This window comes from Chenopodium quinoa, unplaced genomic scaffold (genome assembly GCF_001683475.1).
Source record: "Chenopodium quinoa cultivar QQ74 unplaced genomic scaffold, ASM168347v1, whole genome shotgun sequence".
Taxonomy (NCBI): domain Eukaryota; kingdom Viridiplantae; phylum Streptophyta; class Magnoliopsida; order Caryophyllales; family Amaranthaceae; genus Chenopodium; species Chenopodium quinoa.
Genome location: NW_018744304.1, coordinates 4,515,563 through 4,527,726, shown reverse-complemented (window position 1 = coordinate 4,527,726; position 12,164 = coordinate 4,515,563). Strand labels below are relative to the sequence as shown.

The 12,164-nt window shown below is 40.0% G+C and overlaps 1 protein-coding gene across 1 annotated transcript; it reads right to left on the bottom strand.

Annotated features, from left to right (window-relative positions):
* Positions 1-421: 421 nt before the first annotated feature.
* On the bottom strand, positions 422-11,881 carry LOC110695664. Its single transcript, XM_021872887.1, has 3 exons — positions 11,724-11,881; positions 11,524-11,643; positions 422-716 (listed from the first exon to the last, which is right to left on the bottom strand). Exons 1-3 carry the CDS (start codon positions 11,754-11,756, stop codon positions 537-539), a joined length of 333 nt encoding a protein of 110 aa, XP_021728579.1. The 5' UTR covers positions 11,757-11,881; the 3' UTR covers positions 422-536.
* Positions 11,882-12,164: the final 283 nt, after the last annotated feature.

The window sequence follows — 12,164 nt, the reverse complement described above, 5'->3', positions numbered from 1 at the left end:
TTGCTTTCTTTTAAATGCAAATTTTGGCATGCTTTTTTAGAAGCTAATTAGAATAGATAAACAAGCGATATTATCAAAATAATTTTGAATAATTTGTCCGTTTATATTGCTTAATTTCTTCTTCAAAATGTGTGCCAAGAAGGTGTGTTGCATTTAAATGAAAATGGAGGAAGTATATATTTTGCTTAAATTGGTCAAAAATAAGTGTGCCGATACGGGCTGGCCCATCATGTTCGTGCCGGGTTCATGTCAAATTTTGAAAATGAAGCCCATGCACTGTCCATGGCCCACATGTGTGTCTCTCGTGTTGTGTCGGGCATATAATAGGTTCTTTTCGGGTCGGGTTATTTTCGTGCCAACTCGACCCATTTCCATCTCTAGTTCTTTCCTATTGATGGAATAAAACGAAGGAAAACCAAGCTCCACCTCAAACACAATAATTCATAATTAGTCAATCGAAGATTATGGTTTACAAGGATTATAGAGCTTTAGACTATTAATTACATTTTTTTTTTCTTAATCCTGTTCCAAATAAATTATGATTTCTGCAGCAAATTTTCAAAATACAAGTTCAAAATGTGTCTTCCAGTAGATAGAACATCAAGCCTCTTCTCGCTGGGTTCGTATTTTCCCTTTCGGAGGTGATACCTGTGCGTAACGGCTGAGATTGTGTAAGTTTGTCCTTCAATAGTCACACTCTCTCCACACTGAAGGTTCTGTTAGAAGACAACATAATGACAATGATAAGATGCCACAATACAAGAAATCCAATCATGCACAACATTCATTCAATCATGACAGTCCAAGTATGTGGCTCTAAACATATTTAAAAAAACATGACAGATAAGTATTTTAACTTCTGCTAGTCTACCAGTAAAGAAGAAACATATCATTGATGCCTTTTTCATTTACAGATATTCATGCAGAGCTAACTACAGACAACCCCACCACCCTTTTCCCTTTCCGGCCACCCCCGAAAGCGAATTTTCAGACACGATAAATTTTTCAAAAATAAAGATAACAGATCTGCTCTGCTCTGCTTAGTGTCTGAGCCAGTACCACAAGTCACATATTGCCTAAGGCAACAATGACCCCGCTCCAATATAATTTTGGTGATTTAACATTCGATGGCATATCTAAACAAAGAAGTTTAGTAATGTTTGTTGATTGTGTAAGGGCAATCCATCTTGATGAAGAAGACAACTGCGCTAACACCTCAAACAGGTATAGGAGTAACAACTCCGCAAATTACAATAATGCTCAGACACTTCAATAATTGGTCATTGAATAAGGGCTTGGGGAAGGAAGGGACCAAACTACCGAATTTATTAAAATACCAATCATGAAGCTCTCTCACCCAGAATGAAGAAGCAAACAAATATACCATTTTTCATGTATGCATTTTCCACACGTCCAATTTTCTTTGACATTATCCTGTTCCATGGCGTGTATCCAACTCATCCATCTCCATTTCAATGCAATTTAGTCCTAAGGCAACCCCACGTGTCAACATAAAAGCTCCTCCCCCTTGAACATTTGAAATCGAGAAGATTTTGAAAGGAAATTTATCTCTCCCCATTCCTAAATTAATCCAAATTCAACGATCTTTTCTTCTTTTGTTGAGAACGGAGATCCTAATCATAATGGGCTCTTGTTTAAAGGATTGTAGCAACTAGCAAATAGTGCTCTGATTCAACACAACTTGAGGAATACAGCTTATTGATTTCCACTTAGAAGAGTATTTTTAGATTGATAACTGCAAACCAGGTCTTGGATAAGCCTAATCATGGAGAATTTAATTTGACAAAGCTGCTCTTTGCTGAAAGAATTTAGATGACCTAAGCCCATTGCCTTTTTGCTGCTGGACACTCAGAGAAATAGCTCCTAAACTTCGGGAGAAGAATTGCCCAATCACAAAGTGCTTGATACATGACTGTCAAAATCAGAAGTCTTGGCCTTAACCCCAAAGTAAAAGATTACTTGTACCCTTTCTTTCTTCAACATATATTATTAGGAAGTAAAGGTGCACTATCAACGCACCAAAAACCAACAGTTTTCATATCCATACCAGAGTCTTCGATAAATAAGACCTCAATCCTAAGTTCGAGGAGTTTTTATGTCTGATAAACTCAGTTTCACAAAATAAGTTAGACTATTGAATTTGTAGTTTTTCTTCAAAATGATTTTGTGTGCTTGAAATGTAGACTACCAATCTCCAGAATATAGATAAATAAGTCACCAAGACTTACCAAGGAAATGGAAATGTTCCTCTTACCGAGTGAAGTCCCAATGTAGACATCACAGCGAGATTGTATTGCATTCTCATGCCCCTATTCCTCAAATCCACTATGAGAGAGAATATCCTCATTCATCTTACCAATAAAAAAGAACGATATTCCTTTAGCATTGCATACTGCAAGATCTATACTATGGGGCTGCTATAGCACATTAATACAATCAGCAACATTTTGCTCCCTTTTGTGCTTTCAACTTCTGTGTATAGTAAACTTGGCAACATTAATAATTAAATTACTATTACATCATTTACATGAGCAACAGACCTTCATCGTCTAAACTAAAAATCATTATTCCATATAAAATAAAGTGCACGATGATCAGGATTTTACTAGAAGCTAATAATACAAAACAGCACACTGCACACCAGTCATGAAATTCAAGAATATGTCCCACAAAGGCTCCCCAAGAAAAAGATCAAAGGGTGACAAAATGTCAATTTATCGGATAAGAATTACAGAACAGAGAGTATTTGGGGCAATACACTATCCCACTACAAAACCGATGAAATAGAAAAACATGCAGCCCTCTAAAAATTTATTACTAAAAAACAAACAAAATTGGTTTGCAAAACCCCCAAATAAGCACGAAGAAGCCTTCTAGAATCTGGACCTCTCATAGCGTTGAAAAGTCCAGTACTCCAGCGCAATACAAAGCAAAACACTAAGCATGGATAAACCAGAAAATCCTCTTTAATATCCAGTCATACTAGTGGTAAGTATCAGAGCTTGGAGGGACCAACAGAGTAACAATACTAATATCCAATTAGGTAAGTAACTGAAGCCTAATGAAAATTGCAACAATTTGAAAGCATAAAATATAGATATCAAACAATGCAGTCTTACAGTAGCAAAACATCAACTCTCAAGTTCTAAAATATCCTTTGAAAGACTCTTAAATTCTTAACAATTGAAAATATTCCCTAATGAAGTTGTAGTGTAATAGCTGAGACTATGGTCCCCTATATCACACAATAATGTTCATAACAATCTTTACCCTCGTACTTACCTCATTAGATTATTTAAGAAAACTTCCTAATAACAAAAACACCGCTAGTGGGTCTCCCGTTGCCAGTCCCAAGCCTGGATAAAGGAGGAGGGTTTCGGTAGGCCACTAACAGCCAGTGTAAAACTTTGTCACATCCCATGAAATGAGCCAAACTGATATTTTCGTGGGAGTGTTCCCAACTCAGCGACGCGCTGCACTTCCTAGACCCGGGTGTAGTGATAAGTATGCAAGGGTTGCTAAGTCGTCGCCCGGAAGCGACGCGCCACATTGCCCAAGTGTGGTGTCAAATGATCAAGGGCATGCCAGATGGCGTTCCCTACTGAGCGATGCGCTGTACTTCACAGACGCGGGTGCAATGATAAGTATGCAAGGGTTGCTAGGTCGTCGCCCGGAAGCGACGCGCCACATTGCCCAAGTGTTGTGTCAAATGATCAAGGGCATGCTAGATGGCGTTCCCTACTGAGCGATGCGCTGTACTTCAAAGACGCGGGTGCAGTGATAAGTATGCAAGGGTTGCTAGGTCGTCGCCTGGAAGCGACGCGCCACATTGCCCAAGTGTGGTGTCAAATGATCAAGGGCATGCCAGATGGCGTTCCCTACTGAGCGATGCGCTGTACTTCACAGACGCGGGTGCAGTGACAAGTATGCAAGGGTTTCTAGGTCATCGCTCAGAAGCAACGCGCCACATTACCCAAGTGTGGTGTCACATGATCAAGGGCATGCCAGATGGCGTTCCCTACTGAGCGATGCGCTGTACTTCACAGACGCGGGTGCAGTGATAAGTATGCAAGGGTTGCTAGGTCGTCGCCCGGAAGCGACGCGCCACATTGCCCAAGTGTTGTGTCAAATGATCAAGGGCATGCTAGATGGCGTTCCCTACTGAGCGATGCGCTGTACTTCAAAGACGCGGGTGCAGTGATAAGTATGCAAAGGTTGTTAGGTCGTCGCCTGGAAGCGACGCGCCACATTGCCCAAGTGTGGTGTCAAATGATCAAGGGCATGCCAGATGGCGTTCCCTACTAAGCGATGCGCTGTACTTCACAGACGCGGGTGCAGTGATAAGTATGCAAGGGTTGCTAGGTCATCGCTCAGAAGCAACGCGCCACATTGCCCAAGTGTGGTGTCAAATGATCAAGGGCTTGCAGGTGGGGGCACGAGGGAGCGTGGTACTAGTGAGCGTGGTAGGAAGCAGGGGTGTGGATAAACAGGACCGGACTTGATCCAAACCTGTAGATTCAGGTCCGGTCCCGCTCTTTGAAATTCAAGGTTTCCGGTTCCAGTCCGGATTAGGTCCAAAACCAGGGTTTTTAGGTCCGGACCTGAAACCCGGAATATATAATTTTTTTTTTTTTTTTTTTTTTTTTTTTTTTTTGTTATATGAAATATGAAACCCTAAAATACACATACTCCAAGTCTCCAAGGAAACAACCGTTTCTCTCTCCCCAACACTCAAGTAAGTTGTTTCTCTCTCCTCTCCATTTTTCTTCTTCTTCTCCAAGTTCTCCAATAGTCTCATTATTCTTCTTCTTCTCCAACAGTCAAGCAGCGAGGTCCGAAACCACTCGGGATATCCTCCTGGGTATGGCCTCGGCCGCTTTCGCTTCGGATCTGAATATTCCAATCACAAATTTATCAATCACTTAGTATAATTAGCAATTCAAAAATCAGTTTTATAAGAAGGTGATGAAGAAACGATTGAAAAAACTTACTAACAGTGGTTAAAGGAGGTGCAGTTGAAGATGAAGTAGAAGGATTGCTGTTATTAGTTTATTACTAACTCTATTTAATTTTTCTATGTATTTTTTCGTTTTTTTAGTATTATTATCTGGTGCTTGTTGTTTTTTTGTTGTTTTGTCGTTGTTTTGAATTTTAGGGTTTTGTTGGAATTTGTCGGAACTCAATAATTCTTGCGATTATTCAATCAATTTTCCTCAATGTCGTTAGTCATTGCATCGAACCACCAGCGTCCGTCAATTGTTGCACCGGTACCTCTACCGTAACAGAGTAATAAGAAAGCAAACTGGATTGTAGATTAAGTAATTTTGTTATAATAAATGGATAGGAATAAGTGAAATTAAATTAAGTGAAAATACAAAATAGGTCTGTTTAGGTCCAAACCCGGACCGGACCTGGTTTATCAGGTCTGACCCGGAACCGAACCTGTTGAATCAGATCCGGTCTCCGGTCCTCAAATTTCACTAATTCGGGTCCCGGTCCCAACAGGTCCGGTCCGGTTTTGGACCGGTGCACAGCCTTAGTAGGAAGGAGCGGATGCGGAAGGACTCTAGTTTGCGGATTGGTTCTTGAAATGTGGGGTCTTCTACGGGAAAATCAGCAGAAGTGGTAGAAGTAATGAAGAGAAGACGGGGTAAACATTATGTGCCTCCAAGAGACAAGGTGGATAGGAGAAGGAGCTCGAGGCTTGGTTTTAGGTTATAAGGTGTGGTACGTTGGATAAGAAACGAGTCACGGGATTAGGAATGGTGGAGCTAGGAATGGAGTTGGTGTGATTCTTGTTGAGAGGTTGTCAAAAGAGGTAATCGAGGTCCATCTGAAGAATGATAGGTTGATAAGGGTGAAGTTGCTATATGGCAAGGAGATTGTGAATGTTATTAACGCTTACACTCCCCAAGTTGGTTTGGGTGCAGAAGAGAAACAACAATTTTGGGAGGATTTAGATGAGGTGGTACAGATGAGGAATTATATATATTGGAGGTGATTTCAATGGGCATGGTGGGGTGAGTCGAGATGGCTTCGAGAGGGTTCATGGAGGCTTTGGGTATGGGCAGAGGGACGCGGGTGGTGAGGCTATTATGGATTTTGCCCAATCATATGATTTAATTTTGGCTAATACTTGGTTTAAGAAGCGGGATTCGCACTTGATAACTTTTCGGAGTGGAGCAAATGCAACACAAATAGACTTCATGTTCACAAGTAGCATGAATAGACAAAGTTGCTTAAACTGCTAGGTCATTCTAGGAGAGAGTGTGGTCACCCAAAACCGGCTTTTGTTATGACTATTCGCTTGAAATAGAAGGCGAAGAAAAAAAGAAGACAAGAGGAGCCAAGGATAAGATGGGGGACTCTAAGAGATGCAAATGCTAAGAAGGTAATCAAGGAGGCGGATTGGGATAGAGAGGTGGATCCAGACATGAATTGGTTACGAATGAAGAACTATTTGATGAGAGTGGCCAAAGAGGTCTTAGGGGAATCAAGGGGGAGAACTTCAATGCAGCGAGATATTTCGTGGTGGAATGAAGAGGTGAAAGTAGTAATTAAGCAAAAAAGGGAATGCTATCAAGCCTTGGGAAAATGTAGGAGCGACGAAGCCTTTGTAGCGTATAAGGAGGCTAAGAGTAAGGCAAAGGCAGTTGTTCGCCAAGCGAAAGAAAAGGCTTATCAAGAGGTTTATAAAAAGCTATACTCCAAGGAGGGAGAAAAGATCATTTATAAGATGGCGAAGAGAAGATAAGAGGCAAGGAAGGATATTGCCATGGTAAAGTGTGTCAAAGATAAGAACCAAGTTATTCTAGTACAAGACGAGGACATCAGGTGGAAGGGGTACTTCGAAGAATTTTTTAATGAAAGTAATGGAGTAGTGACAGTAGATACCAGAGTGATGAAGAAATTAACATGGAGTATGTGCAGAGGATTAGGAGAGTAGAGGTAGAGATTGCACTGAAGAAGACGAAGCCTAAGAAGGCAGTTGGCCCTGATGATATACCGATAGAGGTGTGGAGGTGTTTGGCTAAGATTGGTATTGATTAGTTAACAGACCTCTTTAACAAGATATGGAGAACTACAAGGATCCCGCAAGATTGGAGGAAGAGCACCTTGGTCTCGGTCTATAAAAACAAAGGAGACGCTCAAGATTGTTCCAACTATCGAGGGATCAAGCTTATGTGCCACACTATGAAGTTGTGGGAAAGAGTGATTGAACATAGGTTGAGGGCATGCACAAGCATTTCGGATAACCAATTTGGTTTTATGCCAGGGAGATCCACTATGGAAGTAATCCATTTGATAAGACAAATGATGGGGTTTTATAGGGTAAAGAAGAAGGATCTCCATATGGTCTTTATTGATTTAGTAAAGGCATAGGACAGGGTGCCAAGAGAGGTTCTTTGGTGGGCAATGTTAAAGAAAGGTATCCCACTAAGGTACGTGGACCTAGTTAAGGATATGTATCGGGATGTGTCAACAAATGTAAGGACTTGTGGAGGGTTGACAAAAGATTTTCCTATTTCAATTGGATTGCATCAAGGGTCTGCGTTAAGCCCTTTCCTTTATTCAACGGTTCTAGATGAAGTTACTAGACCAATTCAAGATGAAATCCCCTGGTGTATGCTGTTTGCGGATGATATCGTTTTGGTGGATGAAACTAAAAATGGGGTTAATGCCAAGTTGGAACAATGGAGGCAAAGGTTGGAATCTAGAGGATTTAAGCTAAGTCGGAATAAGACTAAATATATGGTATGCCGCTTTGGTACTCAAAGGGGGACAAGCAATGAGGTGGTGAGTTTGGATGGAAAGGACTTGACCAAGAGCGAATGTTTTAAATATCATGGGTCGATCATCCAGAAAAATGGTGACATTGATCAAGACGTGGCCCACAGGATTAAATCGAGGTGGCTTAAGTGGAAAGCGGCCACGAGAGTGTTATGTGATCGAAACATTCCCTTACAGTTGAAGGGAAAATTTTACAGGACTGCCAAGACCAGTGTTGCTTTATGGTACAAAATGTTGGGCTTCTAAGAAGGCGCAAATTAAAAATATGGAGGTTACGGAAATGCGAATGTTAAGGTGGATATACGGGAGCACTCTAAGAGATAGAATCAGAAATGAAGTTATTCGCAAGAAGGTAGGTGTGGAAGGGATACAAACTAAGAGAAAAATCGTCTGTGTTAGTTTGGGCATGTTAGACGGAGACCCAAGGGTGCACCGGTAGGAAGAGTGGATGAGTGGGACCATGGAGGGGTTAAACGAAGGAGGGGGAGACCGAAAATGACTTGGTTGAAAGGAGTTAGGAAGGATATGAAGTATATGGATTTGCATGAGGATGAGACATTGGATTGTAAGGGATGGAGGAGGAGGATCTTTGTCGATGATTACGCGGAATAATTATATTTGGTTCATTTAGTCGACCCTTTCATGGGATTAAGGCTTTGATTGATTAATTGATTGAACATCCTAATAACTAAGTGTTGAAATCTCACATATCTGCTAACAGTTATTTTTTGCGGTTTTTTTTTTTTTTTTTAATCATTTCAGCATTTCTAGTTCTTTTCTTATCCTCATTGAACTCTAATTCACTACTAGAAATGTGGTCGTAGTAGAAAATTGTAAATTAAGAGGAGGACCAAAGTGTATTGTCACTAAAAAAAGCTTCTTAACTTTAATCTAGGACATGGACAGAAACAGTTGCGTCAAAAAATCTTTTATATGTTTCAGGGAGAGGAAACCTCCTAGTAAGCTACCTCCTCGTAAGCTAAAAAAAAAAAAAAAAAAGGTTTGAGACAGTTGGAAATTTCAGTTTAAAAAGTCATCCGTAGAGCAGTATTTGTATTTAAAAAGAAACAAACAAAATTCAATAAAATCTCCAATTATCTTCATAAGGAGCCAACCTGGCTTGCTCTAGAAAATAGCAAGATCGCAATATTGAATCATAGTTGTAATCACAACAGAGGTCACAATTACAAATGCCAGTTCATATAAGATCGTGGGTAATATGGCATGATTTATCAATCATATCAGTAATATCAGCTTTTTGTCAAATAATGCTTCTTCATAACTTGGAGAATAGTTTTTTTGTGTGGGTGCACAGTAAAAAACTGAAATAATCAAATAATTTATTTCCCCACCCACCACAGACTCTCATAATAAACTACGAAAAACAACTATAAATGAAAAGATGAAAGTATGAATCTACTATAGGTGATTAACTATCAATCCAAGTCATTGGATAACTCATGTATTGCGTACCATTTATCTCTTCTTTGATCCACCACTCCTTTAATCATTGCCAACCTCACTCAAGGTGAATTGATGCCAAGGCATGCCTTCGGTTTCCCACAACTCACATAATATTATAGCACATTCCAGATCCAGGGACATCTTAATAATAAACTGTTTTCTCCTTGAAGAAAAAGTGAGTATCTTAACATCTTTAGTTCTTCAAATGACAAGAAGTTCAATAATTTACTGATAGTGTAGAAACACTTTTTTTTTTTTTTTTTTAATCCGTCCCAAAGCACCCTAGAAAGACAAACAAGTATCATACCAATTACCAAGCTGTGAGAAATAGGTTCCAAAAGGCTTTATCTGCACAACCAGAATCTCTTCTTCTTCCATGACTTGGAATTTAAAGTACTAGACGGATATATAATGTCTCTGAAAAGTGTTATTAATCTGATGAATTTAGTTTAGGTTAAATGAACACAAATTTCTATCTCAGCCTATTCAACTCTTTCACGCAAGAGCATAAAATTCACCTCAATCATAGTTCAATGGCACAGAAGCAAACCAGGTCTTAGTAATTGATACAGGAAAAAAAAAATACCCCTAGCAGTGGGGACAAAGAAAGCAAACATTCCAGGCACATTTAAATTTGAGAGATCGGATAATAACAGTGCCATTACGCAAAAAGGATGGCAATTACTCTGTCAACGAGCATACCTATCTAAGATAGCTTTCATAAACCTCTTCCGGCTCCTGACAAAGGGTTGTAACTTTTGAATAATTTTGACTTGTGTTATTAGCCATTTCATGCAATAAAAAGGTTAGTTCAAAGTAATACTAGTTTTTTGAATGCCAAGGATAAAGATCGATTCAGATCTAAGATCACCCTTTTGCAATTCAGTATTATAATTAACACATGACATTCGCTTCTCTTTGACCTTCATCTACCCTACTTCAGTACTCATTTAAGTCATAAAGCCTTCATTACATCATCTAACTAGTAGAGATCGGATGATTATAACTTCAGAATTCAAGTAAAATAAAGCATAGCTTATTTTCAATCAATTTCGGATTGAAAGACTAACCTACCTTAAACTATTTAAAGATGTCTCTTATTTATCGTAAGAATCTGAGCTTCTTGCTAGCCAACAACAATGTTTAGCAACATAAGCACAAGTCTCCCTGACCGTGTGTCAATAAATGGGAATAGGGCAAGGCTTTCACTGATTCTAGATAACAAAAGACTGAATATCTGGATTTCTGTAGATTTATTAGCAGAATCTCACTGAAGAGTTAAGTGCCAAAAAACATACCCATCAACAATACTCAATACCGATAACAAAACTGCAGCTGCAGCTGCAGCTGCAGCCCTAGCCCTGCCATCCCTTCCCCTGCAATCCATGCATCCCAAGCCATGCCCTATCCTTGTTTCCAGCGCCCATGACAACAAACAAACCCTTACACAAACGCAGCAGCAGTCCTAGTCTAACCTTCAATCGCACTCGCAAGCACCCACACTGCTGCTCGCTGCAACCCACATGCAGCGCTGCGTCTCCTTCATTATCTCCTTGCTGCACACCTGCATAAATAGCCCACACCAACATTGCAGCCCAAACGCAGCTCTCTCTCATGCAAAAATCAGTCCTGCCTCACCTCGCTGCGCCTTATACTCGCTACTTTCCCTCACTAACAGCACAACAACAGTAACAACACAGAGCCACTTCCTCTCTGCTACCTGCACCTCGCCTCACCTCATGCACACGGAGCAACATATAGCAACAGCAGTGAAGCAACAGCAATAGCTAGCCCTTGCACGACCACTCGTGCAAGTTTGCAATAATAAACATAGAACTATGAAACTAAAGGTAAGGAATAAAGCTACAAGGTCATTGTTGTTGGTATACAAAAACCTAAAAAGCATCATGCAATCACCTATAAAATAACAACTAAGCTCCTGAAGCTGACTCAATGACTCACAGTACATTATCTACAGCAGGATTTTTTTAACCACATTGAGTTCAACATTAATTACACCCAGTACTTCACAAAAGGACATCATATTATTGACAATTCATACAACATCAGTATCTGCTATGAACAGCACTGTAGTAAATAAGGAAATAGCAACATCTCATGTTAAAATAACCACTAAGGATAGCAAAAAACCAAAAAATACTGGAAATTGAGGAATGAAGGCAGTAAGCAAAAAACCCATTTGAATAAATGCAGAAAAAAGAAGAAAGAAAGAAAGATAGAACTTACAGGAGGAAAGCAACGGGTACCAAGATGTTTGGGAGGTGGGGTGATTTCAATAACTTTATAGGCTTGCTTTTGATCCCTTTCTCTTTCTCTTTTCTTGCAAACTATAAATGGAACCTGTGCCTGAAATTCACAGATAAATCAATGGGAATTCCTAACAATTTCATTCAAAGGAGTTCAGTTCAATTAGCTAAAGCTCAGACCTTCTGCAATGGAGCTAAGCTGGACCACCTCATTCTGTTAGGATTCCAGAAAATAATCAATCCGTTTGGATAGAAAGGTGAATGCTGGAAAGCCACAGAAAATGGTAAAATGTCTCGATTATTTGTTTGTCAAAGCCTCAAAGGGGGGCACAAGGAAATTGGTAAATGTCTTATAAAACAACACATACTCTGTGGGCACTGTACTATTGTAGCTCTCATCCGTAATGAATGGAGGTAGGGCCGAGGGGTGTCAATTCGGATAACCGGACGAAGTTTAGATTGATCCACGACGGCCTGGTCTGTACGATTCAAGGTTACCCTTTTAACCCGCCTCGGTTTGGGTCGGGTCAAAATTCGTTGAGCCAATGTCGGGTGTAGGTCGGTTCAACTTCAGATCGTTTCATATTCGGTTTGGATAAATTCGTTCGAGTTCAAGACAGA